This window comes from Nannobrachium achirus, assembly GCF_963921795.1.
Source record: "Nannobrachium achirus genome assembly, chromosome: 24".
Lineage (NCBI taxonomy): Eukaryota > Metazoa > Chordata > Actinopteri > Myctophiformes > Myctophidae > Nannobrachium > Nannobrachium achirus.
This window is the reverse complement of record NC_137831.1, coordinates 39,985,678-40,009,375: the sequence shown is the minus strand read 5'-3', so window position 1 is coordinate 40,009,375 and position 23,698 is coordinate 39,985,678. Positions and strand designations below refer to the sequence as shown.

Genomic DNA, 23,698 nt, shown 5'->3' with positions numbered 1-23,698 from the left:
TTTAAGTACACTTTTGATGTATTTTACTTTACTTGAGTATATTCAATTTCCAATATTTTACTTCTACTCCACTACATCTCGGATCCAAATATTGTACTACTTTTACTCCACTACATGTATTTGAAAACTTAAGTTACTAGTTACTTTGCAGATACAAATTATAATACCAGTAAGACTCCCTAATCGGGAGATAAGCGACCGTTGGTCGCTTATCTCCATAAATAGAGCAAAAATGTGTTTTTCCAAAATCTTCCTGATCCATGTTGTTGACATGAGTGTAGACATACTGTGTAGTGATTTTCGTGATTTTAGGGCAAAATCTGAATCGGCCTCATGGTGGCGCTAGAGGGCCATGTGAGAAATGAGGGGTGGGGTCTCCTCGCCGCCAAGGCGGACGAATAGGTACCGGCCCCGGCTCTCCCGGTCGCTCCTAGCCCAAGTTACGGCATTTTATGTGAGCTGCAGTGGCAGGGGGTCCTCCACTGGGGGCGCCACCACTTTTGCATCCGTTCTGGAGCACCAGGAGTGGGTGGTCCCCGGGAATGCCCCGTGAGCAGCCCCGTTGGGGTGGTCATTTGGTCATTTTTGCACATTTGGTAATTTTTTACACCTGGGGGTCCCCCAGGGACCTGGGGGTCCCCGAAACTCCGGGGGTCCTTGGAGGTTGTAGTTTGGCAGGCAAGGAGTGTGTGTGCAAAATCTGGCATGGATCGGGGCAACGGTTGCAGAGATATGAGCAGGGCAAAAGTGTGACGTGTGACGTGTGACAGAGGGAGTGACGGAGGGACAGCCGGTGGAGGTTTGGATAGTGTGCAAGTAACTGCGACCTACGGTCGCAATTATAGAACATACACCAGTAAGACTCCCTAATCGGGAGATAAGCGACCGTTGGTCGCTTATCTCCATAAATAGAGCAAAAATGTGTTTTTCCAAAATCTTCCTGATCCATGTTGTTGACATGAGTGTAGACATACTGTGTAGTGATTTTCGTGATTTTAGGGCAAAATCTGAATCGGCCTCATGGTGGCGCTAGAGGGCCATGTGAGAAATGAGGGGTGGGGTCTCCTCGCCGCCAAGGCGGACGAATAGGTACCGGCCCCGGCTCTCCCGGTCGCTCCTAGCCCGAGTTACGGCATTTTATGTGAGCTGCAGTGGCAGGGGGTCCTCCACTGGGGGCGCCACCACTTTTGCATCCGTTCTGGAGCACCAGGAGTGGGTGGTCCCCGGGAATGCCCCGTGAGCAGCCCCGTTGGGGTGGTCATTTGGTCATTTTTGCACATTTGGTCATTTTTTACACCTGGGGGTCCCCCAGGGACCTGGGGGTCCCCGAAACTCCGGGGGTCCTTGGAGGTTGTAGTTTGGCAGGCAAGGAGTGTGTGTGCAAAATCTGGCATGGATCGGGGCAACGGTTGCAGAGATATGAGCAGGGCAAAAGTGTGACGTGTGACGTGTGACAGAGGGAGTGACGGAGGGAGTGACGGAGGGAGTGACGGAGGGACAGCCGGTGGAGGTTTGGATAGTGTGCAAGTAACTGCGACCTACGGTCGCAATTAATCAGTTTAGCCTTTTTCTATACCTTGGCCATTTGAAAATAGCCGATCTACAAGCTCACAACGCCAGCTTTTAGATCTGCTATTTTCAAACATTTTGTACTTTTGGTACTTTTAGTACATCTTGACGCGTTGTGAGCTTGTAGTTCTGTTATTTTCAAACATTTTGATGCCAATACTTTCGTACTTTTTACTCAAGTACATTTTGAATTCTGGACTTTTACTTGTAAGGGTGCCCTCACACCAAAATACCTAGAGTGGAATCTGCCAATGCATTTCAATGAGAATGGAGCGTTTTTTTGCAGAAATCCTCTACTGGCAAAAAAAAACGCTCCATTCTCATTGAAATACATTGGCGGATTCCACTATAGGTATTTTGGTGTGAGGGCAGCCTAACAGAGTATTTCTACATAATTGCAGTATTGATACTTTTAATCAAGTAACAAATGTGAGTACTTTATCCACCACTGAGAGAGAGAGAGAGAGAGAGAGAGAGAGATAGAGAGAGAGAGAGAGAGAGAGAGAGAGAGAGAGAGAGAGAGAGAAAGATGCAGAGACGGGGACAGTGTTGATTTCGTCGACTAAAACCATGACGAAAAATGTATGTCGACTGCGTTTTTTTCAGTGACGAAAACGAAATAAAAACGAAATAAAAAACTAAGCTGTGATGACTAAAACTAAGACTAAATATATTGACAATTTCGTCAACAAAATAAAAACTAGACTAAAACGTTAGGGAGGGACTAGTGGAGAAGAGAGTCATTTTATGTTTGGTTGCTCTCGGGTGTTGCGTGCTGAAAATAGACGCGTTGTGAGCTTGTAGATCGGCTATTTTCAGCACAGAACCAAGTGTAAAATCAGTCATTGCGATGCCATCAAGGCCTGCCAAAATACATTTCAGTTTGACTAAATCAACTGCAGATTTAGTCGCCTAAGATCTTATGATATTTAGTCGACTAAAATTAAACTAAAACTGAAACTTTTCGGGTGACTAAATTATGACTAAAACTAAATGACACTTTATTCAAAAGACTATGACTAAAACTAAATCAAATTTTGCTGTCAAAAACAACACTGGAGAGAGAGAGAGAGAGAGAGAGAGATGCAGAGAAGGGGAGAAATGGAAGAAGGGAGGGAGGAGAGAGACTCCACATCACAAGGTTCCAGGGTAGTTTTCCTCTCAGATTGTCTCACTGGGTGAGAGCAGGAATTGCTGTGTGTTTACCCATGGCCCAGTTATTTGCTAATCTCTCACCCCCTCCAAAACACCCCCCCCCCCCCCCCCCCCCCCTTGGCCTTCAGTGAACAGTGAACACCCTCCATCTCAGCCTCGCTACCGAAAAACATCTACCCGTCTTTCTCTCCCTCTCTCTCTCTCTGTCTCTCGTTTAGGATGGGACGATAAGCGATATTATCGTTTATCGTGATAAAAAAATACTTGTGGAGATTTAATTTTCTCGTGATTAGGGCTGTCACAATTATTACATAATCGTCTAATCGCAATTATTTGACATAATCGCGATTCTTTTTCATAATCGTCATAATCGTTTCCATGTAAAAGTAGTAAAACGTAAAAAATCTACAAGCTAAAAAGTAAAAAATCTACAAGCTCAACGCGTTGCATCGCGACGCTTTGTGAGCTTGTAGATCGGCTATTTCCCCTATCAATGTTCTTTTTTAATTATAAAGTTGTCAAATATGTCAGTAATTTCTTTGTGTATTTTGGTTAGGTTTCATATCTGCCATGTGCAACTTCAAAGCCTAAAAGCCAAACAGTAATGTAATTGTCAACAACAAAAACACAATTAAATTGTTAATCGCAATTATTTGAGTGACAATTAATCGTCATGTAAAATTTCATAATCGTGACAGCCTTACTCGTGATATCGTCCTCCGTCATGCACTGGGATCAATTCACCTTTTATTTGCTGAGCTGCATATCCGTATCATTTAAACCCTCTATAATTGGTAAAAGATACTTATAATATACGTACTTGATAGTCTTTTTTTTCACTCTATCAAATGTCTTCGCCAAAAAAATAGCCGATCTACAAGCTCAGATGTGCTATTTTTTTGGCAAATGTTCCGCCCCAGGATAGTGGATTTCGACTATCGCGATAATATCGTAAAACCGCGATTTCTTATCGTCACAATAATCGTGATATGAAATGTTCATATCGTCCCATCCCTACTCTCTCATTCTGCTTCCCCTAACTGTCAAACCCATGGGAGGCTGTGCAAGAAACACACACACACACACACACACACACACACACACACACACACACACACACACACACACACACACACACACAGAGTAGCCTGGAGGACTTGATTAAAAGAATCATTCACTGTGTGTGCAGTGCTTCCAAACCCTGTGTTCTGAACATGAAAGATGGATACACAGAAGGAAGGAAGTAGAGCCAACGGGGCTCGGTTAGAGGCAGACAGATCGTCCCATGTTCAAATGTTTAAAATGAAGGATCCATCTCTACCCATTGGGTTACAGGGCTTGGCTGCTGTCTGCGTGGTTGCAGGGGCGTCACAAGGGGGGGGGGGGGGGGGAGTGGGACTGAGTTACAAGGGCCCAAGGTGGAGGGGCCTTAATTACTTTAGCTATTGAATAATAGCAGATATGCAAGCTCACAGCTTGTAGATCTGCTATTTTTTGAAAAGTCGTGTGTGTAAATCGATTTATTTTTAAGCGAACATTTGTAACTAAAAATTTTGCTTCTGGGGGGGTCCCTGGAACTAAATATTTTGAGGTAAGTGGTCAAATACATGTAATTTTGTGGGTCCTTCACATGAAAATGTTTGAGCACCACCGACATAGAAAACATAGGTTTTTCAAAAAACCTTCAAAGACTTGCAAAGATTTTCAAGATTTTTCTAAAATAGCAGATCTACAAGCTCGCAGCGCGGCACTCGGTGCCGCGCTGCGAGCTTGTATATCTGCTATTTTTCAACAGTTAAAGCACAAAATAACGCAGTGAATCCTGTGTACCCAGGGCCCAGAATTTGGTGCGACACCCCCGTGTTGCTGAGGTGGGACGAGGTGAGGGGGGGGGAATCGCGGAGTGTTATTTGCTCTCCGAGTCGCCCCCTCGATCGAGTTTAAAAGCAGAGCGACTTTAATCTGCACCCATCTGTTGCCCCTGGAACCCCCCCCCTACCCCCCTACCCCGCCACAAATTCCCTCCAATACCCCCTCCTCGCAACACGCAGCCTGCGTCTGTCTGGGTCTCGGTACAGTTATGCTAATCCCGAGGCTTACAACTGGCCAGGCCGGGGGCTAAAGGCCCTCCGCCGTGATTGACTGCAATGCCACTGACCCCCCCGGAAAGAAAAAAAAAAAACACTTACCCGCCACAAACTTTCCCAAATATGCGATCAAAACAAATACGGCACAGTGACCTATATTGGCGAATGGGTGTGTGTGGGGTGGGGGTAAATAATAATGTCAGATTAGTGTGTATGTGTGTGTGTGTGTGGTGGGGGGGGGGGGGGGGGGGGGGGGGGGGTTATGCCATAGTGCAGGGGTCTTCAAAGTTTTTCAGGCCAAGGACCCCTTAGTTGAGAGACAGATGAAGCAGGGACCCCCACAACCATTTCATAGATTCCATATAGTTTCATCGTTTGACAGCACGATCATCAGTGTATTTTGGATTCATGTTAATTTGTGTTTTTAGATATTTAACTGCTTGAGCTGTCATTACCTAATAAACTTGATCTTTTACTCTGTACTTAGTCTGTTCTTTTTCCCCTCTACACCAAACCTCTTTGCCTAAAATAGCCTAACTACAAGCTCACAACGCCTTGCAGCTTGTAGATCTGCTATTTTTGGCTAGAGTTCTCAGGATTGGATAAAAGGATTGGAAGATTTGGAGGACCCCCTGCAGTAACTCTGAGGACCCCCTAGGGGTCCCGGACCCCTGGTTGAAGACCACTGCCATAGTGTCTGTGTCCTTGTTGAATGTGAACACATGTATTGCTAAGGCAGACCGATTCCCCTGTTGAAACATCAGCATTAAATAAAGCTACCATATGCTTGCGCCACAGGGCTTTTCGTCCATCACACCCTGGCCCATCATTTGCGAGCATTATATGCATATGGGGGCCATGAACGCAAGACCAAGCTCTGTCAAAACAGAACCCTTCTTCAGGTCCCAAAACATTGCTGAGGATTTAAACTGTGTACTAGAATTGAATTCGATGTTTTATCAAGCACAAGATGCAGTTCAAATATCTTACAGCTCTCGAAGGATATAATGTGTTTTATATAAATATTGGTCCATAATACGGTTTTAGCCTAAACCACTCAGATATTGAGATTTCATGTTCTGTCTGTCTCTAATTCCAAGCCATTTCAGATGCAATACCAAAATGCCCTTTGTTGGCAACGGGGCGCTGTCTTTGGGCTAAAATTGGAACGATACAGACAAGATTAGAGAACCACGATGAGAAGTCAATCGTAATCTTCTCTGTATCGTTCCAATTTTAGCACCAATTTACCTCATGGTTCCACCTCATGGTTCCAACCTCATGGTTCCAAATTCAAAAGAATATAGCCTCCCGAAAAGTACCGCCCCTTTCTCGAGGGGGCCCAATAGGAAATGAGCCCCCTGTGACATAGAATGGGGCTGATTTAAAAAGAGTACCGTTCAGACACGCCCATTCAGAAAATCACTGAAATGAAAGGCAAGGCTTAGAGTTAATTAAGACTGGGAAGACCAAAAAACAAGAAGAAAAAAATTAAAAATTTGAAATTCATGTCGGGCCCCTTTAATCGGAAGTGCAGTGATGAGCCACAACAATGCCAGGTACATGTAGACACTCTCAAAATGCCCCTACGCTATTTCTAGGCAGAATATGAAAGCACCACAACAGAAAACTCTTGTTTTTTTTCTCCACACAGCCCCTCCCGGACCCATCATCTCTGTGACTCAAGGAGAATGCTGGCTGCTAATCACAGGCTGTCACTCTCCGTTACTGTCCCAAGGCTGCACCTTTTGTTTTCTCAAACATCCTCTAATTTCTCTCTCTTTTCCTTTTTTCTATCACCAAACCACAAGCTCGAACTGAAGGCCGTTTTTATTCCACCCCCACCCATGGGCGTCGTACACCAAATTCTGGGCCCTGGGTACAAGCGGATTCACTCACATTGTGTGCTTTAACTACTGAAAAAAAAGCAGATATACAAGCGGTGCCACGCTGCGAGCTTGTAGATCTGCTATTTTTCAAAAATAGCAGATCTACAAGCTTGCAGCGCAGCATTGATTGATTGATTGATTGATTGATTGAAGACTTTATTAGAAGTTTGCATAGGAAAAGGTACAGTTTCATGACGGTACAGTTCACTGGTACAAGGTCTACTAAAAGGAGATCCATGAAAAGACTAAGCTTATTTCCACTGGAAACCATTGAAGTATCTCATATAACATTGAATGACAGACAAATAGAACACAGTACTATGCAGTAGATATGTAAAGAAAAAGAAAAAAGAAAACAGTAAGTCTAAACAAACAGTATATACAAAGAAGGGGCAGGGGAGGCACAGAGTGCCGCGCTGCAAGCTTGTATATCTGCTATTTTTCAATAGCTAAAGTATAAATTAAGGCCCCTCCACCTTGGGCCCTAGTAACTCAGTCCCACTTTCCCCCCCTTGTGACGCCCCTGCCCCCAACCCTCACAACCTCCGGCCAGGACAGGTCTCTCCAGAAGTACACGAGGCTGCTATTGATTTTCTTTTTAGACGAATGGAGTGCATGGTGCAGTGGACGGGGAAGCGAAAAGACATTTCTCTGTCTATAGCCATAATTCACCAAATACTGTGACGTGACGTGAAGAACGTGATATGGAAGGTCATGAATATGGAACGGCTGCCGTGCTGATGTTTCCGCTCAGCTCCTCCGTCATCTGTCACAAGTGCACAATTCTTCTGCTAGGTTACTGACAGAGATTGAAGGCACAGCACTATATTGTATTATCTCACACTTAAAACCCATTCATAACGGGTACACATTATTGTGTATCATTATTTTATGCTTTAACTATTGAAAAATAGCAGATATACAAGCTCACAGCGCGGCACCGAGTGCCGCGCTTCAAGCTAATAGATCTGCTATTTTTGAAAAATCGTGAAAATTAGAATTTTGACCCGATTGTGATTGATAGTGTCTTTTGAATCCTTCTAAGGTTTTTTGAAAAACCTGTGTTTCTATGTCAGCAATCTGGCCAGCCATCGTCAAAGAAAAGGTCCTTTTCACTTAACTGGAGCTCAGTTAGTCTGTTCTTGAGAGACTACTATGTCAGTGGTTCTCAAACCTTTTCATTTGAAGGACCTCCAAAATGATATTTATTTGGCCACGGACCCCCATCTCAAAGTATTTAGTTCCAGGGACCACCCATAAGCAAAATGTGAGTTACAAACGTTTGCTTTGAAAATACATACATTCAAAGATTTGCACACATTTTCACGACTTTTTCAAAAATAGCAGATCTACAAGCTCGCAGCGCGGCACTCGGTGCCGCGCTGTGAGCTTGTATATCTGCTATTTTTCACTGGTTAACGCATTCAATAATTCTAGGCCTGAATGGGTTAAGGACTGCTTACTGCCTACTGGTGAGAGATGGAATAGATTTTAACATTTTGCTGATGCCAGGCACAGTTGAATCTTAGGTCCAGTAGAATCATCTCTGCCCTTTCCGCTACCTATGAACCATATGAAAGCTTTGGACGGCGCTTGGCGGTTCCAAAGTCTAGAGTCTAGACCCAAGACCAAAGGTGAACGGGCCCCCCTAGCCTTTTAGAATTAGAACTTACCAACAGAGTGTTTTTTAGCCTGTCATATTACTCATGCAAATAAGTCCAGGCTTGTTTTTACTGAGCCTAAATACAATTATTTTACAAATGTGTGAACATCACCAGACAAATTGTGATATTGTAATGTTAATATTTACTGGTTATTTAGGTTTTAGACAAACATAAGTAAATAGTCTAAAGTCTCCTGATTTTCCCACTCACCTTTTACACAATACATTAGGCCCCGTTACTGCTTTCTATTGTTTTAGCGATTTTGGTATTTTGATTTCAGTGGTTGGGGGCATGCGTACAAATGGATAAATATGTCTTTTTAGACACAATAATCCGGCAACTTCATTGTTACTATTTACACCATAAGTCACATCTGCCCATGAAAGATTGCGGTGCATCTTGGGAATGGGCTTATTGTGTCTAAAAATACATATTTAGCCACTTGCATGCATGCCCCCAACCTGGGGGCATGCATGCAAATCAAAATCGTTAAAATCACTAAAATAATAGGAAGAAGTTAATGAAAACATTGTAACACTAAGCTTTTCTTTTCTCTAATGACTATCTAAAATATGAACCCTTGTTGTAAAAAAACAAAGTTGTCTTTTAAAACAGAGAACAAACTAGGGGACTCAAAGCCATGTAAAAACTGGACTAGCCCGTTTGGTAACACAAATAAATAAAGGATTTACCACCTCAATGTTTGTGCTGCTCTGATCCATTAGACTAATCCAATTCAGGTGTGCCTGTGCTTGTCACATCGATATTGACGCTTCCGTTTTCCCTTCCAGTGAACTGAGATTTATTCATAACAACCCCTTTTTAATTTTAACTCGCTTGCAGAAACGACTGCTTTCTGGTCAAATCTTTCCTGTTCATCCGTTTATTGCCGCGTCAAGCACTTAAAACCCATTTAGGCCTAGAATTATTGAATGCTTTAACCAGTGAAAAATAGCAGATATACAAGCTCACAGCGCGGCACCGAGTGCCGCGCTGCGAGCTTGCAGATCTGCTATTTTTGAAAAAGTCGTGAAAATTTTTGCAAATATTTGAATATATGTATTTTCAAAGCGAACGTTTGTAACTCAAATTTTGCTTCTGGGTGGTCCCTGGAACTAAATACTTTGAGATGGGGGTCCGTGGCCAAATAAATATAATTTTGGGGATCCTTCACATGAAAACGTTTGAGAACCACTGACATAGTAGTCTCTCAAGAACAGACTAACTGAGCTCTAGTTAAGTGAAAAGGACCCTTTCTTTGACGATGGCTGGCCAGATTGCTGACATAGAAACATAGGTTTTTCAAAAAACCTTAGAAGGATTCAAAAGACACTTATAGAATCGGGTCAAAATTCAAATTTGCACGATTTTTCAAAAATAGCAGATCTACAAGCTCGCAGCGCGGCACTCGGTGCCGCGCTGTGAGCTTGTATATCTGCTATTTTTCAAATAGTTAAAGCATAAAATAACGATACACAAAAGGTGTAACCGTTCTAAAATGGGTTAAATAGTAATGAACCGACTTCAAAACAACTGTTGGTTGTGTTAGAATGTGACGGCAGACAGGCCTGTAGGCAGGGGGTCCGCTGTGGCCTCGGAGATTCTGCCGTGAGACAGACGGGCTGTGGGTTTGTCACTAACACAGCATGGGGCGCAGCAGACATGGCTTCGGGCTTTGGACAAGCAGAGCTAATGAGCAAGCCCACTTTATTCCATGGTATAATGGTACTATGACTAATCCTATTTGCCCCCAGCTCTCACACTCACACACACAACTCCAGCTTACCTGGAAGTAGGGATGGGATGTTACGCGATATTATCGTTTATCGTGATAAAAAAAACACTCACGATAATCGTATCGTGGAGATTTATCGCGATATCGTCCTCCGTCATGCACTGGGATCAATTCACCTTTTATTTGCCGAGCTGCATATCCGATACGATACCACTTAAACCCTCTATGATTGGTAAAAGGTACTTATAATATACGTACTTGATACAGTTTTTTCACTCTCTAACAAATCTCTTTGCCAAAAGATTGCCGATCTACAAGCTCGTACTTGATACAGTTTTTTTTCCCACTCTCTAACAAATCTCTTAGCCAAAAAATTGCTGATCTGCAAGCTCACAGCGCCTTAGTTTTCCTACTAATTTGATTCAGTTAAGACACGAAATAGAGAAGGGTGACCGTGTGATCTCTCTTGCAACACACAGTCATGCCCACAACCCACAGCGAGCACACTCTCAGACCGTAGTCTGAGAGTGCAGTTTGAACCGTTCTTCCAGGTAGGAATGGGACGATGTGAAAATGTCATATCACAATTATTGTGACAAAAGAAATCGTGATTTACGATATTATCGCGATTATCGAAATCCATTATCCTGGGGAGGAATATTTGCCAAAGAATTGACGATCTACAAGCTCACATCGGCTATTTTTTGACAAAGAGATTTGGTATAGACTAGTGAAAAAAAAAGACTGTATCAAGTACGTATATTATAAGTACGTTTTACCAATAGAGGGTTAAGGTTTAAATGGTACCGGATATGCAGCTCGGCAAATAAAAGGTGAATTGATCCCATTGCATGACGGAGGACGATTTCACAATAAATTAAATCTCCACAATACGATTATCGTGAGTGTTTTTTATCACGATAAACGATAATATCGCTTATCGTCCCATCCCTGGTCAAGGGTTTTATCTTTGTAACATTCTACTATCCGGAGACGACTGGTCCATATAAACGAACACCTGTGGCTGCTACGTCGTTGTTTAGCATTACATCAATAATAGTCAGTGGATATGCAGAGGAGGAAGAGGGAGAAGAGGAGCTGAGGAAGCCGCTAGGTGGGAACACACTGGCAGATTGAGATAAATGAGAATAAAGGCTAACGCTGCCTTTTCACACGGAGAGTGGCACTACTTGTGCATACTCGCTCGGATCTGCAGGGTCACTGTCAGGGGCGTCACAAAGGGGTAGGAAAGTGGGACTGAGTTACCAGGGTCCAAGGTGGTGGAGGGGCCTTAATTATTTTATACTTTGGCTATCGAAAAATAGCAGATATACAAGCTCACAGCGCGGCACCGAATGCCGCGCTGCGAGCTTGTAGATCTGCTATTTTTGAAAAGTCGTGAAAATTTTCTTTGAATATATGTATTTTTTAAGCGAATATTTGTAACTAAGATTTTGCTTCTGGGGGGTCCCTGGAACTCAATATTTTGAGATGGGGTTCCGGCACCCCGTGGCCAAAACATACCATTTTGGGGGTCCTTCACATGAAAAGGTTTGAGCTCCACTGACATAGAAACATAGGTTTTTCAACAAAAAAAAACTCAGAAGGATTTGAAATATTCAAAGATTTTCATGATTTTTCAAAAATAGCAGATCTACAAGCTCGCAGCGCGGCACTCGGTGCCGCGCTGTGAGCTTGTATATCTGCTATTTTCCAATAGTTAAAGCACAGGGGCCCCGCAGTGAATCCTTGTACCCAGGGCCCCGAATTTGGTGTGACGCCCCTGGTCACCGTCACATTGCGCGCCCCATGTGAATAGACGCGTTCCTAGGCACCGCATAGAAAAAAGCTTCAACAAATCTGGCTGCGTGCCGGCATGCTGCGTGAGACAAGCACGGACGTGAGAGTTTCACGGGAGTGCGCTTTGCTTGCTTGTCGCTCCGCCCGTCAGATTGCCCGCCCCGCGCCTCCCCACCTGAATTCTTGCCTCTCGTTGAAAATTAATTACCAGACGCGCCAGTTGCTGCTTCCCGTGTGAAAGGGCCTTAAAGGAGATTAAAAATGCATGCAGTTGATGAGAGAACTGCAGGATAGGGGTGGGGTTAACAAAAATAATAACAAGGGTTGAGTGGAGGAGGAGAGGAGAGTGAGGGATGGAGAAATAGGGAGAGAACAAAGAGAAAAGGAGAAAACGGTGTGAGTTAGTAGAGTACCAAAAGCTTCAGTTTAGAGAGAAGCAACATACAAACCCCCTATCCTCCCCTCTAATCATAGAACATCAGCAGCAGGGGTATAAAAACAACAATGATGGCACAAAAAAACAACTTAAATATCACACCTTGACCTTCATTTTACCCTAATACTGAATTGATTCCCAATCACCTTCAATTGCTTAATAGATCATAGTTGATCACACTGAAATTGAGGTCTGCTGTTTATACTATCGACATACAGTAAAAAGGATTGCAATAAATACGCTACTATATATATATATATATATATATATATATATATATATATATATATATATATATATATATATATATATATATATCGCAATGTTTAACACTAATAGTGCCTCTTAATCTGAAGGTTGCTTGGTGCCTCGGTGCCACGCCGTTTCCTCCATAGGCCTCCGCTATTATTTTGAAGGGCTGGAAGGGGGTTGTTTTTGTTTTTTTGGATTATCACTTGACGGCAACGATTACGTCATCTAGTCACATGACACAGTGTGGGTCCAGAAGGGAAACATGGCTGCGCGCATCCCGTGTCTAGAGTGTGCAGAGTGGAGACCCCTTTTTGTATACAAATGTCTTTTATGAGTTATTGAAGTTTCTTTATGGGCCTCTCAATGGATTTACTATGGAGGAGCTTCACTTCGCGTGCACGCCCGACGTGCGTTGTAAACAAATCGCGGACATTACCGATGCGGGCGGGACCGGAGCGACGTACAGTAAGTAATAATATCTTTACTGTATATACAGTAAGATTGACAGTCCTCACCGTCAACGGCGCCATGGTATTAACCCTTTCAATGACGGTGAGCGTCGTCAACAGCAGCAGAACAGTTAATATGGTCGCAATGTATTGATTTCTGACCCCTGTATCATTGTGTGTATAATATGGCCAGGTTCTTGCCACTAGCCAGTCCTAATAAGAGAGAGACAAAAGAGAAACAGACAAAGAGAGACAGAGACACCGGAAAATCTCCTTGTTTTGTAGGGTTGCGGTATTCTTTTTTCATGCCTTTCTGACATTTTACCAGGGTATGCGGTATATGATGGTAAAGCTGTACTGACGGCAGTAGAACTCATTGTAGCATGCATGACATGATTGTCTAGCCTAGAAATATGCATATTGACGCCTTTGACGGTGGACACGACTGACACTTGTTGTTGCCTTGGCAGTCTGGCGGATGCAGACACATCAGTGGCCTAATGAGGTGCAGGTGGTGGTGGCAAATTGTTAGTTTAGTGAAATAATTTGTTTTTTTTATGATTCATGTCTGTACTTTATACCGTATTGAAAATCCAACCTTCAGGATTTCTAAATACCCTGGTATAACCATTTATGTTAATACGGCCCTAGTCGTCTGCTTGCTTTGTATTAGCTAGAGTTATTGTTTATGTGTAGGAACAATTATCTTAACAGATGACTTTGTTTTGGAGTATGATATGAACACAGTGACTTCATTGCTATATGTTTGGCAGTATTCATAACCTTATAAATAAACAAACCACCTCTCAATATTCGAACCCAAATTTCAGTTTTCCGGCTTCTGTGAATACTCTCTAGCTTGCAACGTTTTTTTTATTTTTATTCACACATATGTTTTGATGCAGTGCAGACAGTGTTTATTATCACATTTGTCACCATAGCAAACTGTTAAATGAGACTAGTAACCACTAATGTGCCGCCATGGCAACCAAACCCTGTGGCATGAATTAGTAGGGGACATCCTACTTACCCAGATTTACACAAGATTTCTTTTAAGCCGAGTGAAATTGTGTTGAAACTGGAGCTGAATGCCGGCTACACAAACATAACACAGGTCAAGAGGGAAAGTGACCAACAGCCACTAGCCAAATGCTGCTCAATTCTGGCAAATTTATTGTTTTCAATCTGTTTCTTTGGCGAGGTACCAGGTACAGGACATCCCATTATGAATCTACGTAATTAATATTGCAAAAAGTATTAGGGTGAAATAAGCAATACACCGTGGCCTGCGGACAATTATGTTTATTTTCTCTCTTTCATTCAAGCACAACGACAGTGTGTTGATAAATGTGATTAAGAGTGAAGATGAGCATCTTCGTGAAGACACTATTCATGATTGAGTGCCGACTGTTGAACATAATGAGTCATCGCTATGGCAAACAAGTGTTTAATGGGCAGAGTGCCGGCTGAGGAACGCCAATTTGCCGGGCTCATAAAAGGTGATATTGTCCAAGCAACGATTTTTCAAGATGAGCAACAGCTCAATCTGCAAGACAGGGATGTATTGATAACAATAATATTACAACCTTTTAGTGCATATTTATCATTGTTGTAGGAAAATGTGGTGTATACATATAGCTTCTTCTTGTACATGTTTTTTTCTACATCAACATGTCACAGTTCTTTTTATCCCACGATTTTGTAACCCATTTTCAACCAGTGCCAATTGCCTACGTAATCCTGGGCTCTGCTCTCCCTCTGCCGCGCTTGGGGAGACAACGGACTGACCTCATGCTTCCTTCTATGCATGAGGAGTCCAAGTTGCTTGTTTTCACCTGAGTGGGGATTTCCCCGGTTTGGACGTAGCGCGTGGAAGAAACACGTTATTCCAACCAGTTCCTTTCCCCTCCATCAGGCGCCCCGGCTGGCCAGGGGGAGGCATTATAGAGACCAGGATTACTGCATTTTTTTGTGAGGGTACCACCCTAGGAGACAAGGGGGAGAACATGCAAGCTCCACACAGAAAGGCCCTATCGCCAACCCCAACATGTCGCAGTTCTGTAGATGCTAATGCATATGCTTTGAATAATATAAAGTTTTCGTCTAATTCCATTTGCAAGCCAGGTGTTTCTGCACGGCTCCGTAATATTGATTCATTTAGGTGGCCATCTGGAACACCTTTTTTGTACAGCCCCACGTGACTGGCAAATTGCGGCATCTAAAATGTGCAATTCTGTTTTGATTTACCCCCACACACACACATACACACACCACACACGCGATACGCGATATTATCGTTTATCGTGCTAAAAAGCACACTCGATAATCGTATCGTGGAGATTTAATTTATCGTGATATCGTCCTCCGTCATGCACTGGGATCAATTCACCCTTTATTTGCTGAGATGTATATCCGGTACCACTTAACCCCTATAATTGGTAAAAGGTACTTATAACTTGATACTTCATACTTGATACAGTCTTTTTTTTCACTCTCTATCAGATGTCTTTGCCAAAAAATAGACGATCTACAAGCTCACAACGCGTCAAGTTGTGACGCGTTGTGAGCTCAGTAGATCGGCTATTTTTTGGCAAATGTTCCGCCCCAGGATAATGGATTTTGATTATCGTGATAACATCTTAAATCGCGACTTCTTTAGTCACAATTTTCACATCGTCCCATCCCTAGTCTCGACTCTCAACATGTACAAATCAGGCAAATCAGAGCGATCCAGTCCAGGTAGCCGACAATGACGCTGCGGGCTAGAACATTAAGCTGAAAAAGATTCTGCTGGGCTCGCCTCAGGCATCAGCACTCTGCTATGCACTGTTGTTCATGTGCGGCTTGGTGCACAGACTCTGAAGCGCTTGTTCACACAGTGCCTACCGTTCCCTCTCATATTCTGGGAGATGGAGGATGGGGGGGGAATAGAAAACATAGGGCTATAAAGTCCCTCCCCACCACCACATGCCTTGAGTCATGCCACCTGCAGACTCGGGGTGGGTACGTCCATCCACTGTATGCCGTACAAAAGTAACCAATAAACCGTCGTCCTTCAAGGGCAATTGTTATTTGGGGTTTCTGACCACACACACCACAGGGTGGACTGCACAGTGCACAGTACACAGTACACGCACGGGGAAATAATGGACTATTAAGGAGGCCAGAATGTAGTGTACACATATTCACGCCCACGCAGCATACACACACACTGGGCTTCAACATGGAGGGCAAATTAATCGCCACGAGACCACCCAGCACCCAACACACACACAGTGTGTAACCACGGCGTCAAAATTCCACGGCCCAAATCACCTATCTTGTTCCTTGCCTTCTTTCTTGCCTTCCCACGCATTCCATTGACTTTTTCGCCCCATCCTCTGCGCCTCCCTGCCCCCATCTCGCTCTCTTTCGACTGCTGTGCAGAGCCGTCATTATCTTATCTCGTTCAAGGTTTCACAGAAGCTTGGCTGCAGCCCAAAGTCAAGAACAGGGGGCACAACTTGGCTGACAGTGACTGTGTTCTGGCAGTGTTTTTCCATACCTTTGTACACAGACTGTTTCAGAGCAAGCCATAGGGGCAGTTAGCTAGATACTAGTACACGTACAGTGAACAAGGAATGTCTATTACTGTAAGTTTTACTTAACTACAACAATTAGCCCAACTACCACATATGAACCAGAGGCCGAGGGAGAGCCAGATAACAGCAATGGCAAAGAGATAGACAGGGATAGGTCACACCAGACAGAGATGGGGAGAGAAAGACATCAGAATGAGAGAGAAAGGAGAGTATGTTTCATACACAAGTTATGATTAGACTGTCTTTAGTATTGTAGACCATTCCTGTGACAGGTGGTGGGTAATAACAATAATTCATTGTTTGCTGTCTGTCTGGTAAGCCTGTAAGCTGCATAACAAAACAAACCAACGCTGTCTGGGGCTATCTGTCTGTCACCTGCATCAATCCCTGTCTGTGTGTGTGTGTGTGTCTGTGTGTGTGTGTGTGTGTGTGTGTGTGTGTGTGTGTGTGTGTGTGTGTGTACAAAACAACCAAATGAAGTACAGTCAGCAAGCATCGATTCAACACACCTTTCAATAAGAAAGTGCATTCGTCCCCAACCCCAAGGGGGCTGAATGAATAGAATCGATCCAAGACAAGGGGGCACACATAGGACATGATGACACATGCGGGTTTAAAAAACAACAGGGCGGTAAACAACAACAGTCAGCAACACTTACCGGCCACGGGGGTCACGAGAAGAACCATCAGGCAGAGCCACACTTTGGCAAATGTCAGCATCGTGATCGGGCCCACGGCCATCGTGATGACACTGTACATGGACTTATTGTGGAGCTCCTTCTCCAACACAGCAACAACGGAACATCACAGAGGGGGAAAAAACAGCCAGGGAGGTGGAAAAAGAAGTCGAGATGTCGTTGTGGCTGGGATCGATTGTCGTGACGATCGGAATCAGCAATAAATAAATATATATATTTGTTGTTATCCGATTTGTGGAGCCAGGGAGAGCTTCTTTCAGCAGCGCCGTGCGGCTAGCAGCTCTCCTGGCTGAGCAGCAGCCCGAGCCTGCAGCCAGTCGCTCCAGCAGCAGTCCTCCAGCCCACAACGTCCATAATAATAGCTGCTAGCTACTACCATGCTAGCGTTAGCTTTAGCCCCCCAGTCTGTCCGTCTGGAGAAGCACAAAACTTGGGGGGGAAGATAAGGATTTTTTTCCTCAAGGAAGGGGGGAAAAAACGGTCAATTCATTCGCGTAAAAACAACGCAGAGCTCCCTTTCTCTCACTAGTGAAAAAGCTCCAGCCGTGGTGTAGAATGTGTGTACGCCCGGGCCTCGGTGTTAGAATAATAACGGAACAATAACTCGACCGATAATAACCGTTAACGGGGGAGAAAAAAGATCCGTCTACTAGGCTGCCTACATGTTATTAATGTTAGCCTTAGCGTTAGCATGCGAGCTAACTGCTAATGTGATTGAATCCAAACTGGCGTCGCTCTCTCTCTCTCCACTCGTTATGGTTTTTCATCCTCCTCCCTCCACTCTGCTACTCCTCTCGCGACGTGGAAAAGGCGACGGGAAACACCGACATATTATTCGGCGTGAGGTTCTTTATGTTAAAAAAAATAAAAATATATTTTTAATTAAGTTAATAAAAATATGAACTGTACTTTTTTTGGGGGGGGTCTCAAAATAACAGAAGAGGAGGAGGATGTCTCCTCTTCCTTTCCGTCCTTCCGCTGTTGTTCCCTGGGGCGATTGAATTTGGCTTTGACCGTCACCGTGTGCGTGTGTGTGCGACTGTGTGTGTGTGTGTGTGTGTGTGTGTGTGTGTTGGGTCTCTCCGCTGGGACAGACACAGAGTGGGACAGACGCACAGACGGGGGGGAACGCCTCGTTTGCAGCCTCGTCTGCAAGCGGCGTCAGTTCGGAAAAAGCCAAGGTATGGCAACATGACTGGTAAGACACCAGTCATGTTGCCATGACCTTAGCAACAGGCACGATTACAGCACGTGTTATTATTTCCCCCTGTAGCCAAGGTATATGGCAGCTGCCACAGCTTGCCATACCCAATTGACGCCTCTGCTCGTCTGGAGTAGTGGACCCAGACTGGGATCAATTCACTTAGCAGTTTTGCACATCCGGCTTACAGCGGATACGGAAAGGGGTCGTGTGCCTCCAATGATATGAGTTTTAAAACAAGTTTCCCACATAAGCTGTAAGGCTTTCTTGAATTGCCTTTTAATTGACCGTGTACGAGTGCAATGAACTGTCACGAAACCCACTGAAACGGTACCTTTTCCTATGCTGCAAACTTCTAATAAAGTCTTCAATGATCAATCAATGTGCATCGCAAGTTACCGGATACAGTAGGCGGGCGCAAGCGGGATATAAGCCTATGGATATAAGGCAGAAAGCAGGCTTTCCACAGGTACTGTACTGCGGGAAAGCCTGGTGACGCGAGGTTCTGTCTGGGCTGTGCGTCTCCAGGATCAGGTTGCGTGCGGGTGGGAGGGTCGCTAGACTAGAATGTATACTCCATAGTATGACAGTGTCGTATGCCCGAAAAAAAGGAAAACCCTAAGTCAAAGGTCCTCAAAAACGTTTTCAGCTCACCCCAGATTGTATTGCGTTGTTGCGAGCTTGTAGATCCGATCGGCTATTTTCAAATAGCTGATGTATAACCAGGCCTACAAGGTATAGAACAAAAACAGATTTACAAAGCATTCCATTTGCTATGAGTTGTTATAGCTTGTAGATCAGTTAGCCTAAGTAAGCTAATACAATTATATCCAACATTGACTCTTGTTTAGCTATTAGAGGCTGTTTTGCATCACTAAGCAAGTGGAGTAGGCCTAGCCTAAATTATGTGGAAAGTTACCATGTTCATCAATTTAAAGTAGTCTAAACTCTTATTTGAGATAGGCCTACTAACTCATGTTTTAGGCTAAATAAAGTTTCATTAATACAGTTGGTGTCGGAGTTAACAGCTATAGCCTATAGCTACCCCATGAACGGTCTCACTGAATGTAAACTATTATGTCTAAACAAACTGGTCATTATTTGTAGCTTAATTAGTTTCAGAAAGACCAGCACATATTAGAGAACGCTGACTCGTGCCTGACAACCAACTAGCCAATCGCAGCGCGACTTTACCTCCAGACCAGGGGCGTCACACCAAGTTCTGGGCCCTGGGTACAAGGATTCACTGTGGGCCCCCCATGAATGTTAAAGGGGAAGACCACCCATTTTCAATATTGAACTATGTCATTAATAAACCTTAGAGGAGTTGTGTGGAAATAGAAAAAAAGCCCCCCCCCCCCCCCTTCTGTGTTGCCTAGAACTGGAGGATTGATTTTGGGGTTTGTATTGTAAATTACAACTTGGTGACATCACACCGTTGTACTTTACAATACAAACCCCAAAATCAATCCTCCAGTTCTAGGCAACACAGAAGGGGGGGAACTTTTTTTCTATTTCCACACAACTCCTCTAAGTTATAGATGACATAGTTCAATATTGAAAATGGGTGGTCTTCCCCTTTAACTATTGCAAAATAGCAGATATATATAAGCTCACAGCGAGCTTGTATATCTGCTATTTTTGAAAAATCGTGAAAATGTGTGCAATAAACCAATGTTTCCATGTCAGTGGTGCTCAAACCTTTTCATGTCAAGGGCCCCCAAGATGATATGTATTTGGCCACGGACCCCCATCTCAAAATATTTAGTTCCAGGGACCCCCCAGAAGCTAAATTTTAGTTACAAATGTTCGCTTAAAAAATACATACATTCAAAGATTTTCACACATTTAAAAAAAAAAATAGCAGATCTACAAGCTCGCAGCGCGGCACTCGGTGCCATGCTGTGAGCTTGTCGATCTGCTATTTTTCGATAGCTAAAGTTACTAGGGACCCTCCACCTTGGGCCCTAGTAACTCAGTCCCACTATGTGACGCCCCTGCTCCAGTCCAGACTCCAGTGTTATAACAAGACGCCACCGTCCTGCAGACTACAGATATGACACCCTCAAAACATATGAACTTCAGTTCTCGAGTGTTACTTTACTGCCACTCTGTGTTCATAATAGCTTACATGATAGTCCACTCATGGAACATGGGGTGTAGCCTAAATACCAGTGGTGGGACAGTGTAATTAACATGATTGATTATCCACGCGGGGGCAGTATAGATCCGCGTATAATATATTGTAGCGCCAACATTTCTATTCAATTTAAAGGAGCTTTATTGGCATGAGGAAACATTGCCAAAGCAAGTGTCCCAATATAATAAAAACAGTTGAAAATGAGGAACGTAGGCCTACTGTAGGCTATATACAGTTGGAGGGGGTACAGTATAACATATCTTTACATGTGTCTGTGTGTCCTATTATATGGTTGTCAGTCTGTGTGCACCATAGTGTGCACCTTCAAGTTCACTTGTGATGCAGCTTGTCCCTTTGATAGGCTATTAAGAATGGGGAAACTGTGCTGCAAATTGATCCACATGGGATTGTCATTTAGTTTTCTGCTTGTAATACATTAATACATTAAAAAAAACACAGCCTTCAAAGTGAAGAGAATGCAGCTATGTCTAGTAGCCTATTCTAAAGAGTCTTTAGAATACTAGACATAACTGCAACTGTCTTTTCATACAACCATAAGAGCCATTCATCATCAGTCTTTAGTTAAAGTAAGATGAATGGCTGTAATATGAGACTGAGGAGGCAGGGCAGGCGTTCAAACAATTAGAACGAAACGAATTGCATGTATGCAGCCCCTGTTTATAATTAACGGCATTTTAGACGGATGAATTAGCCTATATACGCACTTAAAGTGCTGTATCAGCAGACCTCAGTCATAGCCATCTCATATGATTCTTTAGCAGACCCAGCTGTGTGCACGAGAGAGCGAGGGGCGTTCCCAGAGGCGTCAATTGGGTATGGCAAGCTATGGCAGCTGCCATACCTTGGCTATACAGGGGGAAATAATACAATGTACTTTTCATCGTGCCTGTTGCTAAGGTATGTAAACATGACTGGTGTCTTGCACGCGCGCGAGGGCGCGCGTGCAAGACACCAGTCATGTTGCCATACCTTAGCTTTTGCTGAACTGACGCCACTGGGCGTTCCATCCTGACGCGCGCACGCACGCACGCACGGATCCGTTGACGGGACAGCACAGCGTCGCAGCAGGATTTTGGAGAGAGATCATCTGCTCCGAAAACATGCTTAATATGTGATCTCTGCCGGACTGTGTTATTATAGCTATGGAAATATGCGTGGCAGTGACATACAGAACAGCGCCACCGCGAATCGAACAGAGGGAGGACAATCGGAGACGCATCACCATCCCCATCTGTCTTTGCTGAGCAGCTCCCACCACCACCACACCGTCTTCTTTCTTCACGTCACGTTATTTTAGGCTGGTCTGTGCTGCTGTGTTGTCTGATGAGCGGTGGGCTTCTTCGCCATGGCTTCGGCGGCTGCTCCGGAGGCGAGGAAGTTCACGCGGGGTCTCAACAAGCCAGGCACCGCCGCGGAGTTGAGGCAGAGCGTCTCCGAGGTCGTCAGGACGTCCGTGTTGATGGTAAGTCATGGAGCCTGCAGGGAGCTACCGACTGAGGTACCACCAACAACTGCAGTGGTGGGGAAAGTAGGCTACTGCAAAACAGTGTGCTCAAACTTTAACATTTTCAAAGTCTTCTTCCCCTTAATTCTGACAGTGTACAAATTGGAACCAAATGGACCCGTTAGGGTTCATTTGGTTCCATTTGTACACTGTTAGAGTTACAGACTTGCATGGGTCAAATTATACCCTCATAAAGGAACCTGGAATCCACTTTGAGAACCACTGCTGTAAAAGTATCAATTCTGCAATGTAGAAAATCTAGAAATAGGTTCAAAACGTATTGGGTAAAAGTATGGAAGTGTTAATTGGCATCAAAATTCACTTTAAAGTACCAAAAGTAAAAGTAGACCTACAAAATGTTTGAAAATAGCAGATCTACAAGCTTGTAGATCGGCTGATTTTCAAATGGCCTAGGTATAAAAAGTACAAATACGTCAAAATTGTACTAAATGTACTCGCTTTACACCACTGCACACTGCAAGTATGTTTTATTATTCAAACTGAACTGCCATCTTTTCCCACAGTCACACAAATCTGCATAGGGAGGTGGGTGTGGAATGGGCAAACCTTACATTTAATAATAGTAGGATTATAAGCCTACTTGTTTGGCCATATTATTTGTCCTATTGCTGTTTGTGGGTAGAACTATTCATTACAGCAAATAGTCTGCAAAGAGGCTGTTGTTGCAACTTTCACAAAGAGTGTTGCCAGGTAACTGAAATGTATAGCCTATCTCCATCTCCTAGGCAAGCAGGCACACACGTGCAGGGACACACACACACACACACACACACACACACACACACACACACACACACACACACACACACACACACACACACACCTCTTCTTTAATGCATGTGTCATCTGACTACCCAGGTGCAGTAGAATGCACTGTGCAACCCGATAGGATCTGAAACAGCCGAGTAATGACTGCTGTATGACAGTGAAACAGTCACTATTTCAATTTCATTGTGACTGGACGTTACTATAGTATGCACAGTATGAAACTATAGCTATCCGAGAGAGTTACACGTATGGATATAATCACACTCCATATACATGGAGGGCATATTTAGTTTTCACAAATAACGTCTCTTGAAAATACTAACTCTGTGAGTGTCCAAGAAGTATGAGGCGAAGTGCATTAATTTTTTAATTTTTTTAAGATTTGTTTTTGGGCTTTTTCATGCCTTTATTTGATAGGATAGTAGACCGACAGGAAATGGGGAGAGAGATGGGGAATGACATGCGGCAAAGGTTGTCCGGATCGGGAATCGAACCGGCGACGCCAGCAGGCATCATAGTATATAGTAGTATATAGTAGTATTATAGTTTTTGTTTCTGCCTGAGGAATAGTTTTGAGGAAAGCAGTGTTTGTACTTTGCAGAAATGACAATGACAATGACATTCACACACACACACACACACACACACACACACACACACACACACACACACACACACACACACACACACACACACACTGAGAATATACCCTCCTCAAATAACTTTTC

General features: G+C 43.8%; 1 protein-coding gene across 1 annotated transcript in view; it reads right to left on the bottom strand.

Annotated features, from left to right (window-relative positions):
- LOC308280283 (bone morphogenetic protein receptor type-2-like) overlaps positions 1-18,347 on the bottom strand; it is a gene marked incomplete at its 3' end in the record, with an annotated part of 60,801 nt that extends 42,454 nt beyond the window's left edge. The window contains exon 1 of the mRNA XM_080720543.1: positions 17,277-18,347. Within this exon, the coding sequence (XP_080576669.1) occupies positions 17,277-17,376 (100 nt within the window). The 5' untranslated portion in view covers positions 17,377-18,347. The remainder of the gene's footprint in view (positions 1-17,276) is intronic.
- Positions 18,348-23,698: the final 5,351 nt, after the last annotated feature.